This window comes from Plecotus auritus (assembly GCF_963455305.1).
Source record: "Plecotus auritus genome assembly, chromosome: 2".
Lineage (NCBI taxonomy): Eukaryota > Metazoa > Chordata > Mammalia > Chiroptera > Vespertilionidae > Plecotus > Plecotus auritus.
This window is the reverse complement of record NC_137771.1, coordinates 106,826,624-106,854,025: the sequence shown is the minus strand read 5'-3', so window position 1 is coordinate 106,854,025 and position 27,402 is coordinate 106,826,624. Positions and strand designations below refer to the sequence as shown.

The window sequence follows — 27,402 nt, the reverse complement described above, 5'->3', positions numbered from 1 at the left end:
TCCAGTTTGTTGGAATAGAGTTGTTCGTAGTATTTTTTAACAATCCTTTGTATTTCGGCGGGATCTGTTGTTATTTCACCTCTTTCATTTCTGATCTTGTTTATTTGGGTCCTCTCTCTTTGCTTCTTGGTGAGCCTGGCTAGAGGTTCATCAATCTTGTTTATCCTTTCAAAGAACCAGCTCTTGGTTTTGTTGATCTTTTGTATTGTTTCTTTGATCTCTATGTCGTTTATCTGTGCTCTGATCTTTATTATTTCCTTCCTTCTGCTTACACTGGGCTTTTCTTGTTGCTCTTTTTCTAACTCTTTGAGTTGTTGGGTTAGGTAATTTATTACCCCTGTTTCTTGTTTTTTGCAGTAGGCTTGTAGAGCTATGAACTTCCCTCTCAAGACTGCTTTCGCTGTGTCCCATAGATTTTGGATTGTAGTGTTTTCATTGTCATTTGTTGTCATGATGTTTTTTATTTCTTCTTTGATCTCTCTGGTAACCCAGTCATGGTTTAATAGCATGCTGTTTAGTCTCCATGTGTTTGATTTCTTTGGGTTGTTTTTATTGTAGTTGATTTCCAGTTTTATGCCACTGTGGTCTGAGAAGATGCTTGATATGATTTCTATCTTCTTGAATTTGAAGAGACTTTGCCTATGTCCCAACATATGGTCTATCTTTGAAAATGACCCATGTGCACTTGAGAAGAATGTATATTCTGTGGCTTTGGGGTGAAATGTTCTGAAGATGTCAATTAATTCCATCTGGTCTAGTGAGTCATTTAGGATTGATGTTTCTTTGCTGATGTTTTGTTTAGAGGATTTGTCCAGTGGTGATAGTGGGGTATTAAAGTCTCCTACTATGATTGTATTGCTGTCAATCTCTCCCTTGATATCCTCCAGGAGTTTTTTTATGTATTTGGGTGCTCCTGTATTGGGTGCATATATGTTTACCAGAGTTATTTCTTCTTGTTGGATTGCTCCCTTTAGTATTATGAAATGGCCTTCCTTATCTCTTGTTATGTCCTTCAGTTTGAGATCTAATTTGTCAGAAATAAGTATTGCTACCCCAGCTTTTTTTTCAGTTCCATTTGCCTGGAAAACCTTTTTCCATCCCTTCACCCTCAGTCTGTGTGCGTCTTTTTTTCTGAGGTGGGTTTCTTGTAGACAGCAGATATATGGGTCGTGTTTTCTTATCCAATCCGTTACCCTATGTCTTTTGATTGGGGCATTTAATCCATTTACATTTAAAGTTATTATTGATAGGTACTTATTTGTCGCCATTCCTATTCTTTACCCCTGTGTTATTTCTTCGCTTCCTGTTTCTTTCTTTTCTTTTTTTTTTTACAGCAGACCCTTTAGCATTTCTTGCATTGCTGGTTTGGTGGTAATAAATTCCCTTAGTCCTTTTTTGTCTGTGAAGCTCCTGATTTCACCTTCAATTTTGATTGACAGCCTTGCTGGGTACAGTATTCTTGGATTCAGCCCCTTCCTTTGCATGACTTTGTATATTTCATTCCATTCCCTTCTGGCCTGATGAGTTTCTGTTGAGAAATCAGTTGTTAGTCTGATGGGGGTTCCTTTGTATGTAACTTTCTGTCTCTCTCTTGCTGCTTTTAAGATTCTTACTTTGTCGTTGGTGTTTGCCAATTTAATTGTAATGTGCCTTGGCGTCGGTCTTTTGGGGTTCATTTTGCTTGGGACTCTGTGAGCTTCTTGGATTTGTGTGGGTTTTTTCTTCCCTATATCTGGGAAATTTTCTGTCATTATTTCTTCAAAGAGGTTTTCTATTCCTTGCTCAGCTTCCTTTCCTTCTGGAACCCCTATTATGCGGATGTTGTTTTGTTTCGTGTTGTCCCAAAGTTCCCTTAGACTCTCCTCCTGCCTTTTAATTTTTTTTTCTAGAAGTTGCTTTTCTTGGGTATTTTTTTCCATCTTGTCTTCTAGCTCACTGATACGGTCCTCTGCTTCTTCTAGTCTACTCTTGATGCTTTCTATTGAGTTCTTTACCGCAGCGATGTCATTTTTCATTTCTTCTTGGTTCTTCTTCATTTCCTCTTGGTTCTTGCTCATATTGTCGAATTTGTCTTCCATTCTTTTCAGCCACCTTATGACCATTTCTCTGAATTCTTTTTCTGGAAGGTTGCTTGCCTCCATTTCGTTTGCTTCCTTTTCTGGTGATGCCTGTTTTTCTTTCATATGCGGGCTGCTTCTTTGTCTCCCCATGGTCTCTCTTCTCTGGGTGTCTGGTTATGTAGTTCTCTCTCTCCTGGGTTGATTTAAAGGCACAAAATACAGCACTACCAGGTACAACTCACAAGGCACTGAACAGGAATGTATTCACGATATTAATAACCTCCAATAAAGGTGACCACCAGAGAAAGGCAAATTAGGTGATAGGAGAGAAAGAAGTAGAGGAAAAAAGAAAGAAAGAAAGAAAAAAAGAAAAAAGGAGTATGAAATTGGGAAAAGGGAAAGTAAAGAGAAAAAGAAAAAAAAAAAGTAAGAGAGACAAGAAAGTGACTAAGAGAGAAAGGGGAACAGACTATATATATTGGGGATAAAACTCCAATAGAACAATCACTAATCCCAGCAAATGCCAGCAACAAGTGCCTGGGGATTAGTACAAACTACAACACCAACTAATACGGAGTGAGGCAAGGGAAAGCTGAAGCACAAAACAAACAAAAAAATAAACAAAAGAAGAATAAGCAAAACAATCTCACAAAAAAGCATAAAAATTGGGTATAATCTACATTCAAGCAAACAACAACAAAAGGACAGAGAGAAGGACAAGTTTATGGATAGCTCAGACAGTGAAGGGAGAGGTGTATGTGGACTTGGAGCAGGGGATTGGAGATTAGATATGTAAGTAGGGTGAAATTTTAACAAGGGGTAAACAGAAAGAATAGGGAAAATCTAAAGCAGTAAAAGGGTAAGATAAACAGGACACTGAAAAGGGGGAGGTTAGGATGAGAGTGATGGCCTAAAGGTAGAGTTGAGATAGAGTAAAACGATGCTAAAGGAAAGATAAAAATAGAATGTAGAACCCTAATCCCAAAATAAAATGAAGAGAAAGTAAAATGACACTTAAAAAAATAAAATAAAATAAAATAAAATAGCAGTAGTAATAATACGGATTGAAAATAAAAATGTAATCATTAAAAAGGTAAAATCAAGTGATGAAAAAAGAAAAAAAAGTTTCTTGATTAAAAGATGCAAAAAATGAAAATAAAAAAAAATTAAAAAAAATAAAAAAATAAAAGGTAAAAATAAAATGTGAAGTAGTGAAGGTCATTCACTTCCTCTGTTTTTCTGTTTGGCACGCCTGTTTCTCAGTCCAGACAGTATTGCAGTTCCCTGCGATCCACTGCTCTTCGGTGTTGTAAGCCAGTCCTGATTTTAAGCAGGCGGTGTGTCTTAATTTCTCGTATTCCTTTATTTTTGATTACACAAGAGTCAATTTGTGATTCAGCCCCTGGGTGGCAGTGTTTCTGGATTGACTTCCGGGTCTATCTATGGCCTCTCTAGGCAGTGTTAGAGCCTTCTTTCCCTGTGGCACTCTTTCCCACCGGCCTGTGGGAGTGGTCTGCCTCAGAGCTGACTCTCTGATGTTCACTCCCCGCTCCGATCCCCGGGTTCCAGAAAAACAACCTTCCCCTGCAGTCTCCCAGGGTGACCCCAACTGGGTGATCCTATGTATTGGGCTTAGTAATCAGAAGCCAGAATTTCAAGAGGAAAAAGCCCAAGTGTGCGCACTCAGTGGCTGCGCGTAAACCCAGGCACCCAGGGAGCGCACGGGCTGCGCGTAAGTCTGGACTGCCTGAAATTCTTAGGGTGTCCCTGCACTTCAGATCAAAATGGGTTGCTTTTTAGAGTGCCCTTCTCTTAGCAGCTCTGAGGACCCCTTTCCACATTCACAGATCACGCCAGCCCCTACAGCCACGGATTTTTCTAGGCGCAGACTTCCCTGGTCCTCCAGCTCCCGCGAAACGCGCGTTCCTCTCTCCCGCTGGGACCAGAGACCTCACCTTATCTCAGGCGAAATCTGACCTTTCCGTGGTGGAGTGTAGAGCTCCTCTGAACCCGTGTGCTTGCGCCAGTTGGGGAGCGTTGTTCTGGGGCTCGCAGCTGTTCCTGGGGTGCCGCAGTTGTGGATTCTCAGGCTTCAGATAAGCTCCACTTTCCCTATTCATCACTTTAAATATTTCTTGCCACTCCCTTCTGGCCTGCATAGTTTCTGTTGAGAAATCAGCTGACAGTCATATGGCAACTCCCTTGTAGGTAACTGTTTTTCTCTTGCTGCTTTTAATATTCTCTCTTTGTCTTTTGTCCTTGGCATTTTAATTATGATGTGTTTTGGTGTGGTCCTCTTTGGATTCCTTTTGTTTGGGGTTCTCTGCGCTTCCTGGACTTGTAAATCTATTTCTTTCACCAGGTAGGGAAAGTTTTCTGTCATTATTTCTTCAAATAGGTTTTCAATATCTTGCTCTCTCTCTTCTTTGGGCACCCCTATAATTCGGATGTTGGTACACTTGAAGTTGTCCCAGAGGCTCCTTACACTATCTTCATATTTTTGGATTTTTTTTTATTTGTTTTTCTGGTTGGGTGTTTTTTGCTTCTTCATATTTCAAATCTTTGACTTGATTCTTGGGATCCTCTAGTCTGCTGTTGAATCTCTGTATATTATTCTTTATTTCAGTCAGTGTATGCTCAATTTCTGATTGGTCCTTTTTCATATCCTTGAGGGTCTCACTATATTTCTCGGAGGTTTCTACAAGATTCTTGAGTAACCTTATAACCGTGGTTTTGAACTCTATATCCAGTAGTTTGCTTTCCTCCATTTCTTTCATTTGTGACATGTTTCTTTGTCTCTGCATTTTGGCTGCTTCCCTGTGTTGATAGAGTGGCTTTGTGTGCTAGGTGTCCTATAGGGCCCAGTGGTTCAGCCTCCCCAGTTACCTGAGGTGGACACTCTTGGTGCACTCCTTTGTGGGTTGTGTGCACAGTCTTGTTGAAGTTAAGCCTTGATTGCTGTTGGTATCCCTGGGAGGAATTGACATCCAGGCCAGTTGGCTGTGAGGACCAGTTGTGTCTACAATGGGAGAACTTCTATGCTTGAGACACCCTTATGGGGCAGGACTTGCTTCAGTGGGGCTTTGGCACTCACTGAGTCTGCCCTTTGAGTGTTTCTCTTATGGATGTGAAGAGTTGTAATCTGGGTGGTCTCACTCTGACCACTGGGTACACTGGCTCTTGGATCTCCAAGGAGGTGCAAAGTCAGCCACTGCCTGAGGCCACCCAGCAGAAGCTACAGAGAGATCTGCAGATTCCTTCTCTTTGTTTGGGGTTTGGAGGTGCCCAGATGAGGCCCAGCTGTGAAGCAATGCAAGCTGCTGTGGAGCCTTGGGCCTTCTTTGGGAGACTCTGGGGCACTTTGACCCAGCTGCAGTTTGTTAGGTAATTTTAGATTGCAAAAGGCCAGGCCATTCATATGCAAAAGCCTCTGCACACAGCTTGGGTGGGGTTGTAAACTGGGTGGGACATTGTCTCAGGGAATCACCAGGACAGATCAAACAGCAATGGTTGACCGTCAGCCCAGCCCAAAGAGGCCCCTGGGTCTCTTGTGTCCTTCGGCATCATGCAGGAACAATGATCGCTGTAAGCACCTCTGAGAGAAAGCCGCCCTCACATTCCGGCCTGATGCCAGACAGTCCAGTTTCTCTCCATATGAGTCTGGGTCCCCAGAGTGTTGCCCGGAACTGGAGTTCAGAGCTGTTGGGAGCTTGTGTCTCTCTCCCTATTGAAAAAGACAGGGCCAGCCCCTTTCGCGTGCGTCTGTACCTCCACACTTCCACACCTCCACACCTCCTACCAGACTCAATGCACTTTTCTCTTTCCTTCTAGTTGTAGAATTTCCGCTTAGCCAGCATTCCTGTGGTTCTGGATGATATTCATGTTGTCTTTTAGGTGTAGTTTTGATATGGTTGTGCACGGCAGCAAGTTTAGGTGTTTACCTATGCCGCCATCTTGGTTGTCTTTTTTTATTTCTTCTTGATCTCATTGTTAACCAATTCATTGTTTAGTGAAATGTTATTTAACCTCCATGTCTTGGTGTGTTATTTTTTTCTTGCGATTGATTTCTAGTTTCATAGATTGTTTGATCAGAGAAGATTCTTGATATGATTTCAATCTTCTTAGATTTATACTTGTTTTGGGTCCTAACATATGGTCTATCCTAGAAAATGTTCCATGTGCACTTGAAAATAATGCATAATCTGCTGCTTTGGTGTGGAATTCTCTGAAGATATCAATTAAATTCTTCTGAACTAATGTGTCATTTAAGGCCACTATTTCCTTGGTGGTTTTCTGTCTGGACAATCTATCTATTGATTTCAAAGGGGTGTTAAAATCCCCTACTGTGACTGTATTACTGTCTATCTCTCCCTTTATGTCCATCAAGATTTGCTTTACATATTTAAGTGCTTCTATGTTGCATGCATAAGTGTTTACAAGGGTTTTATCCTTTTGTTCAATTGTTCCCTTTATCATTATGTTCCCTTTATCAAGTGCCCTTTTTTGTCTCTTACTGTAGGTTTGGTTTTAATATCCATTTTGTGAGATATAAGTATTTCTACCCCAGCTTTTGTTTTTCTTTCAATTTGCATGAAATGTCTTTTCCATCCCTTTACTTTTAGTCTGTGTGTATCTTTTGTTCTGAGGTGGGTCTCTTGTAGACAGCATATATGCAGGTCTTGTTTTCTCATTCATTCAGCTATCATATGTCTTTTAATTGGAGCCTTAAGCAATTTGCATTTAAAGTGATTTGTGATAGGTACATATTTATTGCCACATAATTCTTTAACTATGTTCCTCTTTTTTCTTCTTATTATTATCATTAAAGCAGGCTTTTAAACATTGCTTATAATATTGGTTTGGTGGTAACAAACTCCTTTAGTTTTTTCTTATGTGGGAAGCTCTTTATTTCTCCTTCAATGTTAAATGATAGCTTTGCTGGGTAAAGTAGTCTTGGTCATAGGCCCTTTCTTTTCATCACTTTTAATATTTTATACAAATCCCTTCTGGCTTGAAATGTTTCTCATGAGAAATAAGTTGACAGTCTTATGGGAGCTTTCTTGTAGGTAGCTGTCTTTCTCTGTGGCTTTTAAGGTTCACTCTTTGCCATTTTAATTATGATGTGTCTAGGTTTGGGCCTCTTTGGGTTCAACTTGCTTGGGACTTTCTGTGCTTCCTGGAGTTGTGTATCATATTTCTTCACCAGGTTAGAGAAGTTTTTGGTCATTATTTCTTCAAATAGGTTCTCGCTTGATCTCTTGCTCTTCTCTTTCTGGTACCCCTATGATGCAGCTGTTTTTATGCTTCATGTTTTCCCAAAGTTCCCTTAAACTATCCATATATTTTTTAAAATCTTTTTTTCTTTTTGCTGCTCTGATTGGGTGTTTTTTCTACCTTGTCTCCAAATCACTGATTCAGTCCTCTGCTTTATCCATCTTTCTGTATTCCTTCCAGTGTATTCTTCACTTCAGATATTATATTTTTCATTTCTGTCTGTTCTTTTTTTATAATTTCTACTAGTGGCCGAGTGCATGAAATTTGTGCACAGGGGGGTCCCTCAGCCAAGCCTGCACCCTCTCCAATCTGGGACATCCCTCTCTCAATCCGGGACCGCTGGCTCCTAACCGCTCACCTGCCTGCCTGCCTGATCATCCCTAACCACTCTGCCTGCCGGCCTGATCGCCCCCAACTGCCACCCCTGCTGGTCTGGTTGCCCCCAACTGCCCGCCCTGCTGGATGATTGCCCCCACCTGACCCCGCTGCCGGCCTGCTCGACCCGAACTGCCCCCACCCTGCCGGCCTGCTTGCCCCCAACTACTCCCCCTGCCAGCCAGATTGCCCCCACCTGCCCGCCCCCAACCAGCCTGATTGCCCCCAACTGCCCCCCTGCTGGCCTCCTCACCTCCAACTGCCCTCCCCTGCTGGCCTGATCACCCCCAGTTGCCCTCCCCTGCTGGCATGATTGTCCCTAACAGCCTTTGCTTTGGCCCTGCCACCATGGCTTTGTCCGGAAGGACGTCCAGAAGGTCTCCCAGTCTGATTAGCATATTACCCTCTTATTAGTATAGATGTCCTTTTTCATGCTGTTGAGCATCCTTATAAGCATTATTTTGAACTCTATATTTGATCAATTGCTTGCCTCCATTTCATTTAGCTCTTTTTTCTGGAGATTTCTCCCATCTTCCTTTTGGGGCCTTTTCTTTGTTTCCCCATTTTGGCTGCCTTTTTGTGTTTGTTTCTATGTATTAGGTAGATCTTCTGTGACTCCCTCTCTTAGTGGGGTGATCTTATGTTGTAGGTGTCCTCTGGGACCCAATGGTTCAGTCTCCTTGGTCACTTGAGCTGGGTGCTCCAGGAATGTTCCTTGTGTGGGTTATGTGGGCACTCCTGTTGTAATTGAGTTTTGATTGCTATTGGCCCATTCATGCATAGGGTTGACCACCAAGCTGACCGACTGTGAGATTCATCCCACACCAAATTGAATAAGCTGCTGTATAGATGTTGACCACATGAAGCAGAATTTACCTCAGCAGGGTTTGGTGCCTGCTGAGATTTCCCTTAGAATATGCAACTGTGAAGCTTACTGGATCCTGCTCTTTTGTTGTCTGAAGCTTGTCACTGGGTGTGTTGGCTCTGGTCCTCCTGGGATGGACTTTGATATAGGCCAATGTGAGACACTGCCTGTGATTGATGCTCAGCAACCTGTTTCGAGCTCCAAGTGATCCACAGTTTGTGGCTACCTCTGTTGGGCCTGGGGGCACTGGAAGGACCAACATGTAGAACCGAGACTGACTTTGTTAGCATCAGGCCCAGGGGCAGGTCAGCAAAAGTCCTACTGTACCCTAAGATCTGCCTCTGCCTGCTGGCTGCCTGTTAGACTCAGTCTCTGAAAGAGCCTCTGGTTACTCCTCAGCAGGGTGTAAGCTCCACAGGGTAGGACAAGAGGCAGTGCAGAGGGTAGGGCTGTTGCCTTGCTCCAGGCTGATGCCTCAGGGAAGGGAGTGCTCCACCCAAGAAAGATGGCATCTGCAGTATGGGAGAATGACTCATCACACTGATCCTGGTGGCTTTCCCTTCAGCTCTGTTCCCAGAGTCACAAACCCTAGAGTTGGAGAATCAGAAAGTTTCTTTAAAGAAGTGATGTTTGAGCTGAGCCCTGAAGGAAGAGTAAGAGTGAGGAAGGTGGGAAAGGCCATTGCTCAAAGAGCAGTCCAAGCTAAGAGGATCAGTGAGGAAGGCCCTAGCATGACCTAGGCAAGGCAATGAAGGAATGCCCTATTTCTTTTTTATAACTGAGGGAGTTCCCATCTCTGATGTCCTCCAGTAACATGAGTCAATAGGCATCTTTTCCCTAGTAGTGCCACTTTTAATTGCTGCATGTCACATCTGCCTTCTCCAGGCAATCCCCATAAGAATTCCAGTACACATTTAAAATTACCCAGGACTCTTATTTACCCAAAGAAAACTGGTTTGTTCTCTATGGATATCTTCCCAAGAGAGATACAGTCTCCATTAGGGGAGATGAGATAAACATTCTTTGAAATATGAACTAATTCTAGGTAGTGGTGAATGGTTACATGTTACTGCTAGTGAATAGGGCTTTATTCCTGGTCCTCTCTCCTTCTTGCTTCCTGCTTGAATGACAAACTGTAAGATGAGTAAGGCTCACTGTCAAAGCTAGAATGGAGTCCAAACAAGAATGGAGTTTTGAGTTTTCAAGTAGACTGTGCAGACCTGAGTTTTGGTAAAAGTACCAGTGGCTGGTAAGAACCTTCTAATGTTCTCTATATAGGAGCCTCCTGAGCCAAGAGAAAATCCACTCAGCATGTGCAGAAGGAGCTGGCCCAGCCCATCCCTGGGTGAGCCTGCTGACAGTGGACAGGACTACTGTTTGGTATAAATAGCTCCTTTCCAGGCTGAGGGGAGAGGCTAATCTTTCTCATACGTGGAGAGATGCATGAGCCAAGGGTGTTCACTCCCTTACCTCTCACCGCCTGCCATGAGCCTGACCTAAAAGAGAACACACCTATTTAAGAGCACATAGCACCCTGGAGGAGTGGGAGCAAGTTCAACTAAGCACCACTTAGTAGGAACTAGGCTCCTACAGAGGCAGATGTAATGGAAGAAACAAGATCAAAATAACATCAATAGGTCTCTTACCATGTATCAGGCACAGGTGTACCTATTACAAGGAAAGAGAAAAAGACACCTGTTTTTAGAGAGTTGCAGCTCATCAGAAGATGAGTGTATTAGTTTCCTTGTTTTATAGTTGTGGAGATGAGAAGTCTGACCAATCAAGGTGTGGGCAGGGCTGCATTCCTTTCTAGAGAGTTGAGAGTAGAAGCCATTTACTTGTCTTTTCTGGCTTCTAGAAGCAGCTACTGCCTAGCTTGGCTCATGGCCCCCTACCTCAGTCTTTAAAGCCAGCAAAGTTGCTTTTATTGACCATTCTTTTGTCATCACATCTTCCTCTTATTCATTACAGCCAGGAAAGGTTGTATGTGTGTTTTTTTTTTTGAGGACTAATGTGATGATATTGGGTCCACCCAGATAATTGAAAAAACTCTCCCATTTCAAAGTCCTAACACATCTTCTGTCTCTGCAGGGATGGGGATGTGGGCATGATCAGAGGTCTGGGGTGGGGCAGGTGCTGGCTAGAAGGAGTCAAAGGGGGGAAATGGGGGACATCTGTAATACTGTCAACAAAAATATGTAGACAACAGAATGTACTTTTCTTTCTGTTCATTTAAAGTTCATATAAAGCCCTTTCTAAACACACATAAACACACACATATCTTTTTTTCAGCCATACTTAGAAAAGCAAGAGTGGAACATTTGAGCCTGTTATATGATCATGTGGTTAGAAATGATTGGTTAAAAACAGTATTTAAATGTTACTTAGCCACACAGAAACTTGAAATGTCTCTTCTTAAGTAGCACAGGACCAAGGAAAACATTTAAAATGTAATTTAATAGTGTCCAAAAAAAAAATAACCATAATTCTATAAAAATAGTATTTATAGGAAAGTAATAAATGCTTACTAATAAGAAAAAAATAGAAGCATAATAAACTTTCAACCAAAAGTATAAGGCTATAAAATTATAAAACTGATAAATAATAAAAAGTAAAATTGATAAACGAAATCTCTCTTTTTTGTAAGGGTTAGAACATCTTTATTTTGGCATTAATTAAATCATAGAAAAGTGATGGTGTCAGTGAAGGTCCTAGGCTTTACAGAGAGTGAGGTAGCAAAGTAAATGCTATCTTTGTCTAAAAGCATTGCCAAGATTGGAAAGAAAAGTTTATAGTAAATAGTTAGGTTTACACTAAATTGGAAGACTTTGTCCATGTATTCTCATTTAGTATTTTTTTTATTGCCAGCATTTTATTTTTTTAATAAATATATTTTTATTGTTGACAGTATTAAGCATGTTTCCCATTTTCCCCCCTCTGCCCAGCCTGTACCTACTGCCACTCCCCAGGTCTTCACGACCCTATAGCCCGTGTCTGTGGGCTATGCCTATAAGTATAGAAGTTCTTTGGTTTATCTCTCCTTGCCCCTCTACTCCCATATCAAGGTATGTCAGTCTGTTGCATGCCTCCATGCTTCAGGCCTTATTTTGTTGGTCAATTCATTTTATTCATTAGATTCCACAAATAAGTGAGATCATGTGATATTTGTCTTTCTCAGTTTGGCTTATTTCATTTAGCATAATATTTTCCAGGTCCATGCTGTTCCAAAGGGTAAGAGATCCCTCTTTTTAATAGCTGCATAGTATTCCATCGGAAAACTGTAGTTTGAGGGGGATAGGTGTTAAGTTCTTTGAATGTTTAGTATAATTCACCTATAAATTCTTCTGGTCCAGGACTTTTGTTTGCCTGGAATTTTTAAATTACTGTTTCAATTTCATAAGTTGTTATTGGCCTATTCAGCTTTTCTGATTCTTCCTGATTGAGTTTTGGGAGTTGTATGTTTCTAGGAATTTGTCCATTTCACCCAGGTTGTGCAGTTTGTTGGCATATAGTTGTTCATTGTATTTGCTTACAATCCTTTGTCTTTCTGTGGTGTCCATTGTTACTAGTATATCACCTCTTTCATTTCTGCTTTTATTTATTTGGGTCCTCTCTCTTTGTTTCTTGATGAGTCTGGTTAGGGGTTCATCAATCTTGTTTATTTTTTCAAAGAACCAGCTCTTGGATTCATTGATCTTTTGTACTTATTTATTTATTTATTTATTTATTTATTTATTTATTAGCATCTATGTCATTTGTTTCTACACTGCTCTTTATTATTTTCTTCTTCTACTTCCTCTGGGCTTTTCTTGCTGTTCTCTTTCCAATTTGTTTAGTTGTAGGGTTAGATAGTTTATTAGTGCTTTTTCTTGATCCTTGAGGTAAGCCAGTAATGCTATGACCTTCCATCTCAGGACTGCTTTTGCTGTGTCCCATAGGTTTTGGGTGGTTGTGTATTCATTTTCATTTGTTTCAAGGAAGGTTTTAATTTCTTGCTTGATCTCATTGGTAACCCATTCATTGTTTACTAACATGCTATTTAGTCTCCATGTATTTGAGTGTTTTTGAATTATTTTATTATAGTTGATTTCTAACTTCATGTCATTGTGATCTGAGAAGATGCTTGGTATGATATCTGTCTTCTTGAATTTGTATAGACTTGTTTCATGTCCTAGTCTAACGTTGGAATGTTTCATGTGCACTTGAGAAGAATGTATATTTTCTTGCTTTGGGGTGAAATGTTCTGTAAATATCAGTTAGGTCCATCTGATCTAGTGTATCATTTAAGGCCTCTGTTTCCTTGTTGATTTTTTTTTTTTTTTTTTTTTTTTTTGGTCTGGAAGATTTATCCCAATGGGGTATTAAAATTACCTACTATGACTGTATTGCTGTCAACCTCTCCCTAAAAGTCCATCAAGAGTATATATATATTTTGGGTGTGTATATGTTTACAGGGGTTATATTTTCTTGTTGAATCATTCCCTTTAGTATGTAGTGACCTTCTTTGTCTTTGGTTATGGCTTTTGTTTTGAAGTCTATTTTGTCAGATATGAGTATAGCTACCCCAGCTTTTGTTTCCTTTCCATTTCCTTGAAATATTTTTTTTTCACCCCTTCACTTTCATTTTGTGTGAATCTTTTGTTCTGAAGTGGGTCTCTTATAGACAGCTTATGTATGGGCATGTTTTCTTATCCATTCAGTCACCCTATGTCTTTTGATTGAAGCATTTAATCCATTTACACTTAAGGTTATTATTGATATTTATTTATTTCCATTTTAATTTTTCTTATGCTATGATCCTTTCTCTCTCTCCTTTTCTTCTTCTTAAAGCAGTTCCTTTAACATTTCTTATATTGCTGGTTTGGTGGTAAAATACCCCTTTAACCTTTTTTGTCTTGAAAGCTTTTTATTTCATCTTCAATTTTAAATGATAGCCTTGTTGGATATAGTAATCTTGGATTTAGGCCCTTGCTAACACTTCTCGCCTGATGTGTTTCCATTGAGAAGTCTGCTGACATTCTAATGGGAAGTTTCTGTCTACTCTCTTGCTGCCTTTAAGATTCTTCCTTTGTGAGACAGCATGGATGGACCTAGAGATTATTATGTGGAATCTGATAAACAAAATAAACTGATGAGCAAGAAGAAAAAAAAAGAAAAAGAAAAAAATCTATGACTAAGAAAAACTAATGTGATATGCCTTATGTGAAGAGCACTAGAATACACTACATGAAACTTAAATGAGTTGATCACTCTAAGCCTACTTCCTCATCAGTAAAATGATGAATATGTTTCATAAAGATGGTAGTGCATGTGAAGAGTGCATAAATGAAATAGTGCTGTGAAGAGCACAATATCTGTAGTAACTATGTATCATACCAGGCAGGGACTAGAATTATCAGGGGGATCACTATGTAAATTATATATTTGTCTAACCACTATGCTAAACACCTGAAACTAATATGAAATAACGAGAGGCCCGGTGCACGAAATTCATGCATGGGTAGGATCCCTAGGCCTGGCCAGCGATCAAGGCCGATCGGGGCCTTTCTTTTGCTGGCTGCCGGCCGAGGCCTTCCTTCCCCTGGCTGCTGGCTGCCAGCTGCTGGCTGCCGGCCGCCGGCCTGGGCCTTCCTTCATTTCGCGCCACCCCCTGGTGGTCAGCACATGTCATAACGAGCTGTCAAACTCCCAGTGGGTCGAACTCACAAGGGGACAATTTGCATATAAGCCTTTTATTATATAGGACTAGAGGCCCGCTGCACGAAATTTATGCATGTACCTCTCCAATCCAGCCTGTACCTCTCCAATCCAGGACATCCCTCTCACAATCTGGGACCACTGGCTCCTAACTGCTCACCTGCCTGCCTGCCTGCCTGATCACTCCTAACTGACCCCCTGCCAGCCTGATCACCCCTAACCACCTCTGCCTGCCAGCCTGATTGCCCCTAACTGCCCCCCTCTCTGGCCTGGTCACCCCCAACTACCCCCCCCCACTGGTTTGGTTGCCCCTTACTGCCTCCCCTACCATCCTGGTTGCCCCCAAATGCCCCCCTGCCGGCCTGGTCACCCCCAACTGCCCTCCTGCCAGCCTGGTCACCCCCAACTGCTCCCTCCCGCTGGCCTGGTCACCCTCAACCACCCCCCCCCCCCCCCGCCAGCCTGGTTGCCCCACACAGCCTGCTGTTCGGTCGTTACTGTGATGGCATCCTGGACAATTTGCATATTCCTCTATTATTAGTATAGATGTTGTATTTCAACTGTAATTGAAAAATAAAAAGAACACAATATCTATTATACACTAAGTGTTAAATAAACGCTAGCTTTAAAAAAAGATTCTCTCTTTGTCTTTATATTTGCCATTTTAATTATGATGTGTCTAGATGTGGATGTCTTTGGGTTCATCTTGATTGGGACTCTGCACCTCCTGAACTTGTGTTACATTTTCCTTCACCAGGTCAGGGAAGTTTTCTTTCTTTCTTTTTTTTTTTTTTAAATATATTTTATTGATTTTTTACAGAGAGGAAGGAAGAGGGATAGAGAGTTAGAAACATCGATGAGAGAGAAACATTGATCAGCTGCCTCCTGCACACCTCCCACTGGGGATGTGCCCGCAACCAAGTTACATGCCCCTGACCGGAATCGAACCCGGGACCCCCCAGTCCGCAGGCCGACGCTCCATCCACTAAGCCAAACCGGTTTTGGCATCAGGGAAGTTTTCTGTCGTTATTTCTTGAAACAGGTTCTCTGTTTCTTATTCTCATTCTCCCCTTTCTGGTATTCCTGTGATGTGGATGTTGTTACATTTCACATTGTCCCAGATCACCCTTAAGCTAGCTTCCTGCTTTTTAATTCTTTTTTCTATTTGCTGCTCTAATTGGATATTTATTTCTACCTTGTCTTCCAAATTGCTGATTCCATCCTCTGCTTTATCCAATCTACTTTTAACTTCTTCCAATGTGTTCTTGATGTCAGATATGTTCTTCTTTTATGTCTAGTTCTGGTTATTGTTTCTATTTCCTTTTTCATGGTTTTGTAGTTCCCACTGAGTTCCTTGTAATTTTTACTAAGCTTCTTAAGCATCTTTATAATTATTACTTTGAACTGCATGTCTGTTAGGTTGCTTTCCTACATTTCATTTAGTTCTTTTTCTGGAGACTCCTCCTTTTCTTTGATTAGAGGGATGTTTCTTTGTCTCCCCATTTTAGCTTTCTCTTTGTATTTCTTTCTACTTATTAGATAGAACTTTGATGCCTCCAAGTCTTTGTGGGATGGCCTTATATAGAAAGGGTCTTGAGGGGCCAGTGGTGCAGTCTCTTTGATCTCCTGAGCTGGATGCTCTATGAATTCCCAGGTGTGCATTATTTGAGCTCTCTGTTTTAATTGGGACTTGATTGTTTATATCTTGTTCATGGGAGGGATCTCCCCTCCAACTTGCTGACAGTGAGGCTCAACCTCAACATCACCATGCCAGCTGTTATTCAGGTGCTGACAGAACAGAACAAGATACAACAGAACCCAGCCTAAAGCACCATGAAAATCAAGCTACACAAAGCAACAACAGGAAAAAATTAAGAATGAAAAATAAGAGAAAGCAAAACAAAGAAAAAATAAAGGGAATACTAACAGACACACAGCCAAAGAATTGCAGGAGATATAAAGAAAAAGGGAGAAAGAAAAAGAAGAAAATGTCATTATGGAAGCAAGGAGGAAGCTAAAAGAACTAGTATATGATGAAAAAAAGAAAAGGAAATAGAAAATAAATGTAATAATAATAATGAGTTTAAAAACATAGTAATAATGGACATATTAAGATATAGGTAGGATAAGTAACATGGAAAGAAGAGAAAAATAAAATAAAAATTAATAACAATAAAAAGAGAAAAAATAGAATAGAATCAAAGGAGAAAAATTGGTATGCAAGAAAAAAGAGAAGAAAAAGGGGGGGAAAACAAACACCAAAAAACAAAAAGGAGACACACACACAAAAAAACACACACACAAAATCACCCACACACAAAACAAAATCACACACACTCAAAAACCTTTGGGTCGCTATTTGTGGGGCTCACTGGATTTTGCACTGATGTTGTTGAATGTGGTCCCTTGGTGGATCTCTCCTGGAGGCCAATGTGAGTCACTGACCCTTCTGGCCCTGAGCAGCCTGATTGAGGTCTGATAGTTTGAAGCCCCTGGTAGTCCAGCAGGTGGGGCCTCCTTGGCCTAGGGGCTGGGTCTGCCTTGAACATCACACCTTGATTGTCCCTGTTTTGAACTGTTCTCCATTCCCCCATGGAGCTGGGCTCTGTAGGGTTTTCCTGGCCGTGGCCAGGAAGATTTGATCAGACACATGTTGGAGGTGGTGCTAGTAGTTTGTTGGGGGGGTGGTTGGGCCTTTCCTCTCCTAATGTCTCAGCTCTGCCTGGTTTGCTGGCACCTCCTCTCTTGTTACATTTCACATTGTAACAGATTTCCTGCCCCGGGGTGTTCCGCTTGCCTCAGGTCGCTGCAGTTCCCCCTTGCCTCAGGTCACTGCAGGTTCGGTCAGAAGCATCTATTTTTCCGGGAAAGAGGGCATCTCCCCTGTGTTCCAGGTTGCTAGGCTGATCTCCTTCCTAGTCCTACTGCCAAGCCCCTTTTCTGCTTATCAGCACAAGTTCCTCCAAGAAATAGAGGGTCCTCCAGATTCAGTCCTCCGGTATAAGCTGGTCCTGAGCTCCATGCATGGTCCTTCCCACTTGTCAGAAGAGCATCCCAGGCTGCACTGTGGTGGGGTACTGGTGCTGCTCTATCCAGGGACTTCAGCCCCAGGCTTCCACTGCTGCACCCATTCCGCAGTCTCCACAACCAGTGCCCTCAGGGCCTCCTCTCTTAGTCCCAGCCCATCCTGTCTCACCTACAGACCTGCAGCCTCTTCAGTCTCCTCACGTCTTCAGTTCTAATAGGTCCAGATCAGGGGAGGCTACATCCACCTAGAGCAGTTCCTCTCCCCCATCCTTGGTGGTGGAGCCAAGTATCTGGGCTCTAGGGCAGCAGTGGCAGTGCAATGGTGATGGCAGCACAGTAGCAGTGGCAGTGGGTGGGTACACAGCAAGAGCACAAGTCCTGCTGGGTCAGCAGCAGTCGCCCAGGTCCAGGCTGGTTACCCATCGGGCATATAAAGTCAGGCTGGGTGCATGCCAGGTGGCAGAGGTCCTGCCAGTGTCTGTTGCAGGTGCACAGTGTCCTGTCTGTGTCTGCTGCAGGCTCACAGGATCGCTCAGGTATCCACTTAGGCATGCGGTGTCTGGGTTGTGTTCTCTGCTGGCATGCAGGGTCTGGGGCGGGGTGCATGTGGGCTCAGGCTTAGGGTGCGGCAAGGCTGAGTAGTGGCAAGGTTGGGCGCCTAGCTGCTGTTGCTCCCCGCAGCCTCCTGAGAGGCTGTTTTAGCTTTTTATTTTGAAATAATTTCAAACTTAAATTTGTAAGAATAGTACAAAATTCTTGTATATCCTTTACTCAGATTTGTCATTATTGCTTTATCTCTTTACTTACCTACCATCCATCCATATATCCATCCCTCATATGTGCTATAGGATAGATAAATATTTCTATAATTTTCTGAGCTCTTTGAGAAAAGGTTGCGTACTTCATGCTCCTTTTCCTCTCTCTATTTCCTAAGAATAAGAATATTGCCTTACATACCTAAAATATAGTTGACTTCAAAAAATATAACATCTATATATATAAAAGGCTAATATGCAAAGTGTCCCCTCGGGAGTTCGACCGGGAGTTCGATAGCTCACTATGATGTGTGCTGACCACCAGGAGGCAGTGCAGAACAAAGGAAGGCCCCGGCTGGCAGCAGGCAGCCGGGGAAGGAAGGCCCTGGCTGGCAGCTGGGGAAGGAAGGCCCCAGCAGCCGGGGAAGGAAGGCCCCAGCCAGCAGCTGGAAGACCCCAATTGGCCTTTTTCACCGGCCAGGCCTAGGGACCTTACCCATGCACAAATTTCATGCACCGGGCCTCTAGTTGAATATAATACTTTCATCAAACTTATAGTTTATATACCAATTTTGTCAGGTGCCCCAGTAATGTCCTTTGTGGTAATTTTTTAAAATACAAGATCCAGTCCAGTTGCTTATTGTATAATTTCCTTTAATCAGGAACATTTTCCTCAAATTTTTTTAATACCATTGACATATTTTTTTAAATATAGGCCAGTTATTTTTTAAAATGTCTTTCAATTTGATTTCTCATGACTAGATCCAGGTTATGTAGTTTTGGTTGAAATCCTACATTAGTGATAGATACTGTGTCCTTCTCAGAATATATACATGGCGATGCAAAGTATCCATTAGTCTTACTTTGGTTCTGTTTCAGTCCATAAGCCCACTGTATAGTTACTGTTTTTCCTTTTGTAATAAGTAATGTAGGGAAATACTTTCAGACTTAAATCCCCCAAATTTAGCAGTCATTGATAATTCTTGCCTAGCCTGCATCCTTCTTCACACTGATGGTTGCAAATGGTGTTTTCTAACTTCCTTATTGCCTCTGTGTTTATCAGGGAGCATTCTAGTGTAGAAGGAAGAACTTTCCCTTCTCCCCTCTTTATTTATTATTGGTATAAACTCATGGTTTATTTCCTTAAACAGGTTATAATTTTTATTTAATTTCATGCTCAAATTCTTGCAAATTTGGCCAGTGAAAATCCCCTCATACTGGCTTCTGCTTTTTAAATGTATGTTATTTTCTGAGCATGTTCTTAGTTAATGGCACAGAGCTCCTCTTGTGTTTCTCTTACACCTGCCCTGGAATTAGCCAACTTTCCAATGAGTCCTTACTCCTTTTAGTGGAAAATGATATTTGAACACAATGAGTGAAGTGTCATTGCTTCTAGGCCCTTACAGCAGAACTAGAAGTGTGTGTGTGTGTGTGTGTGTGTGTGTGTGTGTATGTGTGAGAAAGAGAGAGGGAGAGAGAGAGAGAGAGAGAGAAGGGCGGCGGGGGGGGGGGGGGGGGCGGGGAGAGGAGCATATATGCAAGCATGCATATGTGAAAATCTTTGAGTTTATATTGTACCTCCAATTCAAGTCTAGCCCCTAAGGGTTCTTGCTTTTCTTTCCCTTTTCTATATTTTTGTCTCCCTTTTTCTACATTGAGGACCTTGGCTCCCAACAACATCAGTATTATATACTCACCTGCTAAATCTCAAAATATACACAAAAAGTTTCAGAATTACTCGACCCATACCAGTAAAACATGATGAATTTGTTCACAATGATGTTCAGGGATTTTCCTTTATATCAAGGATATATGGTCAAAGCACACTCTTCAAAAGTTACTTAGATTAGTTCTTTTTCTTCTTCCTTCTGTGATTTTATTAATTTGAAATAGAATTGGGTTCATTTGTTTCTATTATCATTCAGTCTTAATTTTTAACCCTCTCTACATCCTTTATATCTATGTCTATATGCTATTTCTATCCTATATAATAAAACGGTAATATGCAAATCGACTGAACAGCAGAACAACCGGTTGCTATGACGTGCACTGACCACCAGGGGGCGGATGCTCAATGCAGGAGCTGCCCCCGGTGGTCAATGCACTCCCACAGGGTGAGTGCAGCAGCGTTGGCAGGAGCCTTTCCCGCCTTAGAGGCAGTGCTAAGGAGCAGCGAGCAGGCAGGCGGTAAGGAGGCTCCTGGACTGTGAGAGGGCGCAGGTGGGCTGAAGGACCCCCTTCCCTCCTCCCAGTGCACAAATTTTTGTGCACTGGGCCTCTAGTATGTTTATAAGTGCTTGTGTTAGTTTGTTTTTTTGGTGTATAGTTCTACTGGTTTTAAGACCTACATAGACTGAATAACGGTTCAGTCAGAATTGTGACTGTTGTACTAAACACTTTCATCAACCCCAAATTACCATGTGTCACTCCTTTGTAGTTAATTCCTGTCCCACTCTAATCTCAGGCAGCAACTAATCTTTCCTCCATTCCTGTACTTTTACCTCTTCCATAGTTTCATACACAGTAACTGGACTCACAGAGTAGAATCAGCCAAGACTGTTACTTTTTCTCAGTGTAATGCCTTTGAGATTCATCCCTGTTTTGTTCATTTTATTGCTCTGTGGGAAGCTTACAGACATTTTTTTCTTCAAATAGTCATTCTGCGGTGCATTCTTTGTCTTCTGGAATTTAAATGACAGCAATGTTATGCATTTTCTCACTGTCCCACGGATCCCTGAGGCTCTCTTCTTATTCCCTCTCTCTCTTCTCTCTCTCTCACCCTGTCTCTATCTTCCTCCTCTCTTGTTCAGGTAGAACGAAAAAAACACACACACATAAAGAAGGGCAATTTCCCCACTCTCTGTTTTTTAAAGGCCCCCTGACTCCTGCTCTTCAGACCAGAAAGAGGGGGCTTATTTAGAAGCTCTTCGTATTTGTACCCAATGCAGCAATATTTATTATGACTGATTTCTGAGCTTTTTCATCAGATCTGTGTTGTCCCACATGCTCATTCAGAGATCACTTCACAAACAAGGATATGCAAATGATGAATGAAAAGGATTGAAGCCTCATTAGTAAACAGAGAAATAGAAAATCTAACCATCATGCAATACCACCAAACTGGCTAAAATGAAAAATACAGACGGTATCAATCATTGGCATGAATATGGGGTAACTGGAACTCCCATACAGGAGTCTTAAATTGGTAGAACCACTTTGGAAAGTAGTTTAGCAGTATCTGTTAAAGGTAGTCCTAAATGTGAAGATCCTAGGTCTAGCAATTTCATCCCTTGGTGTATAGCAAACAATGTATACATATGTTCACCAAAAAAGAAGGTCTATGAGTTCAAATGGCCTGTTTATATTAGCCTAAAACTGTAAACTGCCCATATGTTTATTAGCTGTACTAGTCTAATCATTTGCGTATGGTCACACAATGGAATACCTTACAGAGTGAGAATAAATGAAGCATAACTACTTGTAACAAAATAACCGAATCTCACAAGCATGATGTTGAACAAAGAAATTTGTATCTTGATCTGGGTGTTGGTTAGCTCATTATATTCACACTGTGAAAGTTCATCCAACTATACACTTAGGCCTTGTGCATTTTTCTGTATATATAATATATCAGTAAAAAGCATATTAAATGAATTAGATCTTGATTTTTTTTTGGTCTGGTTGTTTTTTAAAGGTTAACTTTTGATATATTTAATAGTTACTGCCCCACATCGAACCCATAAGATCCATAGTTTTTCAGTTTATTCTCTTGGTTATTATCTATATACTAGAGACCCGGTGCATGAAAATTCATGCACTGGAGTGGGGGTCCCTCAGCCTGGCCTGCCCCCTCTCACAGTCCGGGAGCCCTCAGGGGCGGGAGGCGACACAGCAATCAGGGGAAGTGACGCCTCATCACACCTCTGCTGCTGCTACTGCCGGCAGCGCAAGCCTTGGGCGGCCCTTGGTGGCTGGGCAGCTGCCATCCAAGGCTTGCCTGCGCCTCGGGCCAGCCCTGGGTGGCTGAACAGCTGCCATCCAAGGCTTGCCTGCACCTCGGGCCAGCCCTGGGCAGCTGGGCAGCCTCCATCCAAGGCTTTCCTGTGCCTTGGGACGTCCCTGAGCGGCTGGGGGGTTGAGGGGACTGGGGGACTCCTGAGGCAGGTATGCAGGGCGTCCGGGCCTGCCTAAGGGCAGGCCCGGCCTTGCTGTGCACCTGCCACCCCGGTGGGGCTGAGGGGACTGGGCGCCACCATCTTTGAGGGTGTGGCAGTCAATTAGCATATTCCCTCCTTATAGGCTGTGGGCACTGCCATCTTTGAGGGCAGGGCCGTCAATTAGCATATTCCCTACTTATTGGCTATGGGCACCGCCATCTTTGTGACAGTGTGAGGGTCAATTAGCATATTCCCTCTTTATTAGATAGGATATAAAAGCCTAAGTGACTGAACGACCGGTCAACCGGTCGCTGTGATGCGCACTGACCACCAGGGGGCAGATGTTCAATGCAGGAGCTACCCCCTGGTGGTCAGTGCACTCCCACAGCGGGAGCGCTGCTCCACCAGAAGCCAGGCTCATGGTGTAGCTGCAGCAGCACGAGCCTCTCCCGCCTCTGTGGCAGCACTACCAAGCAGCGGCAATGGCAGGTGCAGTGGGGCCGGGATGAGCAGCAGCACCGCCTGCCACTTCCTGCACTGCTACATCCCCCGAGGGGTCCTGGATTGTGAGAGGTCGCAGGCCAGGCTGAGGGACCCCACTGGTGCATGAATCCATGCACTGGGCCTCTAGTCTTTAATAACCAAGAGAGATCTTTTCATCAAAAAACTGGAATGGGTGTAATCTTCAGAAGAATACACTTTTAATGCCAAAAACGCACCTAAAATTTATTTTTTTTAAAACAGCCTAAATATCTTTAAAGGGAAAGTAAGGCCTGCTGCATGCTGAGCTAAGAGGGCCCCTGGTTCCCTTGCCCTTCTATGGGCTCCCAAATCCAGGCAAGTAAAGGAACCCAAACAGATTGGCCTCTTTGTTGACCCTTTGAAGTGAGTAATCTTTCATATTAAATTCATAATAAATGTGGACACAAGTAAATATTGGTCATATAACATAATTCTTTGTTCCTCCCCAACCCCTTTATTTTGTTTCAGACATTTTTTTGTTGTTTGTTTGTTTTTATGTTTGCAGATCTTTTCACAGATGCTGCTGAGACTGAAAAAATGGCCAAAAGTTTGGAAGATTCTGAAGGGGTTTATTTTGTTCCGTGTTTTAGTGGTTTGCAGGTATGTAAGAAATAGTTAAGGACAATTAAACATTTCTCTCCCCATGCCCACCCCTAAAATTATGTATTTGCCATGCCCTTACCTGAAAATTTGGGTACTTAATAGACTAAGATAAAAGGTACATTCTAGGACTGATAAGTTATGGTTTGACACAGTATGAATTCCACAAGAGAGCACAGCTAATTCAGCTGGCTTCTGCTTAGAACCCCACCCCTGTGGAAACAAAAAGTCGGCAGGTTTATCATAGAACTTTTACATAAGACTCAGGGTTATTTTATTATGACCAAAAGAGTCATTTCCCAGTGAAGGGAATCTATCAATAGTTAAAGGAAGTGTATCATTGAGAATTAGAAAAATAATGTACAGGTACACACACACACTCCCTCCCCCCACATCTATATGTGTATGTTTTACAGTTCTTTATAAGTTATATTAAACTTCAAGAAAATATCAAAATTTCTTATCCAGCTGGTGTGGCTTAGTAGTTGAGCATCAACCCATGAACCAGGAGGTTACAGTTGGATTCCCAGTTAGGCACATGCCCAGATTGTGGGCTCAGTCCCTAGTAGGGGGTATGCAGGAGGCAGCTAATCAATGATTCTCTCTCATCATTGATGTTTCTATCTCTCCCTCACAGAGCCTCTCCCTTACTCTCTGAAATCAATTTAAAAAAACATATTTAAAAAAACCAAACATTTTTATTGTGATATATTGGTTACTGCCTAATCAAAAAGTGAATCCAGTAAAAGACTTGATTTTATAATATTTAACTTTGTTATTGAATTGAAAGATCTGTGATAATACTTTTAATATGCTTATTGTTATAAAGACTTTGTAAAATACTCAGATATATTATTATGAACAAATCCCCCCCCCCTTTTTTTAGAAAGCTTATACCAGTCCTTTTAATTCCCATCTAAATGGTTTTTTCCTTTCAAAAAATAAAAATTTCTTTTCCTTCTAGACCATCCCTTGCTCTGGCAATAAGTTACAAAAAAAGCCCCAAATTCATAAGTTTAGATCATAGAATTTAGACGCTGGTGAAAAAAAAAATTAGATCATAATGGCTTAAGTCTCTAAAAGTACCATATTTCCAAACTAGATTTTTTAAATGAGCATTATTTTAATATCTGTCCTACTTTCTGTGTACTGTACCCTGAGGTTCAGAAACTACCTCTATTGCATCTTCTGCAGGATGAGGGGGGGCAGCTAAAATACCATCCACCACATCAGAAGGAGTGAATAATTATGACTGAAGTTTAAGGAGGAAGGTGACATGAATAGTGATCAGCAGAGGTGGGATTTAATTAGGTTACTGTGGATCCTCCCATTTTAAAAAATGTGCTGATGGACTTCATAGTGACTATATCTTGTCAACTCTGTGTTTCCCTCCTCTATCAATTCATATACCTGTAAAAAATAATATGTAATAAAACCCTATTTAATAAAAGAGTAATATGCAAATTGACTATCACTCCAACACACAAGATGGCCACCCGCACGTGGTCAAAGATGGCCGCCCCCATGTGGACACAAGATGGCCACCACAAGATGGCCAGCAGGGGAGGGCAGTTGGGAGGGACCAGGCCTGCAAAGGAGGGCAGTTGTGGGCAATCAGGCCAGCAGGGGAGGGCAGTTAGGGGTAACCGAGCCAGCAGGGGAGGGCAGTTGGGGGGAGCAGGCCTGCAGGGGAGGGCAGTTGGGGGTCACCAGGCCTGCAGGGGAAGGGAGTGGGGGGGACCAGGCCTGCAGGGGAGGGCAGTGGGAGGGACCAGGCCTGCAGGGGAGGGCAGTTGGGGGAACCAGGCCAGCGAGGAAGGGCAGTTGTGGGTGACCAGGCTGACAAGGGAGGACAGTTAGGGGTGACTGGGCCAGCAGTGGAGGGCAGTTGGAGGGGGACCAGGCCTGAAGGGGAGGGCAGTTGGGAGGGACAAGGCTTGCAGGGGGCAGGGGAGGGCAGTTTGGGGGACCAGGCTGGAAAAGGAGGGCAGTTAGGGGTGACCAGGCTGGCAGGGGAGGGCAGTTAGGGGCAATTGGGCCGGCAGGGGAGCAGTTAGGCGTTGATCAGGCTGGCAGGGGAGTGGTTAGGGGATGATCAGGCTGGCAGGCGGAAGCAGTTAGGGGCAATCAGGCAGGCAGGCAGGCGAACGGTTGGAAGCCAGCAGTCCTGGATTGTGAGAGGGATGTTCGACTGCCTGTTTAGGCTCCATCCCCTGCCATGTGGGATGGGGCCTAAACGGGCAGTCGGACATCCCTCAAGGGGTCCCAGGTTGGAGAGAGTGCAGGCTGGGCTGAGGGAAATGCCCTCCCCCCACTGCCGTGCACGAATTTTGTGCACCGGGCCTCTAGTATATAATAAAAAAAGATAGAGAAGACTATTGCAGATGTGGTTTTAAATTTCATGTTGATCACAAAATGCCCCTGACCTACCATGACTGCAACCTGGCCATACTTTGGGATTGGGAGGGGTGAGGAAGCCTGCAAAGCCAAATATTTCCCTATGTAAAATGAAAGAATTAACTGGAGACCTAAAATTAACAATAGTGTGTTGATGGTAAGCTGCTTAGAAAATAGGAGAGAGATTGCCTATAAGCTGTGTGTATCAGTAAACAGAGAAAATGAAGATTAGGGGGATGGATGGAAGGAAGGAACAAGTATAAGTGGTACTGCCTTTAATTTTAGAATATTTTCACAGCTATAGATAATGGAGGGCAGGATGGTAAAGGTTTCTAATAGCCTCAGTTTCTCAAGGGAGTCTGCTAACAAAGGGTTGCTGGAGAAGATTTAAGGAGAGTGAGGGTGCCGGGGCCAGCCAGTTCAGGAAATGGCAGAGGGGTCAGGGAGCAGCAGGCAGTGCGCGGGGCATTACTTGGTGCAGTCCGGTGGTGGTGCTCTAGCAGGGCTATGGTCTGGGGGAGAGGGTGCTGATGTAGAGTGTTCACAGCAGGTGTCAGAGGCAAGAGTCAGTGGTTCTACTTGGCATGAAAGTTCCTGTGATGGTGGCAGCAGGAGAGAGGACAGGACTGTGAGCTAGTGCCAGTCTTCAGGGATTAGTCATGTTGCTATGAGGGCTCATAGGTGTGAGAAGCAGGCTTCCTTGTGTTGCATGCCCCTGAGGACGGGCTGGGAAGAGCTCAGGGCCAGCTGTGCAGTTTTGAGTGTTCTGTTTTCCTGCTTCTCTATACATCTGCTTTTCTCTACTCAGCATTAGCTTTGCTGGATGTTCTTTCTTCCTCATAACTTCTGCTTGTCATGATTTCCCCTAAGGTTTCTGCTTCTTCACAATTTGTAAATACACACAGCCTTTTTCCACCTTTTACATCCTTTTAATTTCATCCTTTAGTTCCTATTGATGGTCTTTTTCTAGGTGTTTCCTAGTTACAATTTCCAGGGAGGGAGTCTGATTGAACCTCCTTTTTTTTCAAGCTTTGGACAGACTTGAGCCAGTTGTGCTCACTCCAGTCGTGCAGTGGCTGGGGGACTAGGGCATGAGGTATGGCTGTTTCAGAGAACAAGGCTGTGGGTTCAAGCAGTTTCCCTACAAAGGGATGTGGCCAGCAAGTATGGTGCATGCCATCTCTGGTTTTGGGAGTGACTGGGGCATCTGAGCAGTGGAAAGGTGAAAGGAAACACAGCATGATGTTGATATGCAACCAGGCATGCAGCAGGGACAGGGAAGTGTCTGCTAACAGTAGATGCACACTGGCCTAGAGTGGTCAGGGGAGTCAGTATAGTTTCCTTCTGTTCCTATGGTATGGAAGCCTGAGGAACCTATACTGAATAGCTACAACTGAAGCCATTTGCCCATCCCAGAGCCAGGTTTGTTACAGCACCCACAAAATAAGTGGAGGAAACTTCTCAGAATTGGATATGGGTTAGGGCAGCTGTGGGCAAACTACGGCCCGCGGGCCGGATCCGGCTGTTCTATCCGGTTCTCTTGCTCTCCCCTCCGTTCCTTTACTTTGAATTTATATTAGTTCACACAAACACTCCATCCATGCTTTTGTTCCGGCCCTCCGGTCCAGTTTAAGAACCCATTGTGGCCCTCGAGTCAAAAAGTTTGCCCACCC

The 27,402-nt window shown here is 43.0% G+C and overlaps 1 protein-coding gene across 8 annotated transcripts in view; it reads left to right on the top strand.

Annotated features, from left to right (window-relative positions):
• GK5 (glycerol kinase 5) overlaps positions 1-27,402 on the top strand; it is a 161,518-nt gene that overhangs the window by 112,379 nt on the left and 21,737 nt on the right. For all 8 annotated transcript variants that reach the window (XM_080657390.1, XM_080657389.1, XM_080657385.1 and 5 more), the window contains one exon: positions 23,238-23,332. In XM_080657390.1, the coding sequence (XP_080513516.1) occupies positions 23,238-23,332 (95 nt within the window). The remainder of the gene's footprint in view (positions 1-23,237; positions 23,333-27,402) is intronic.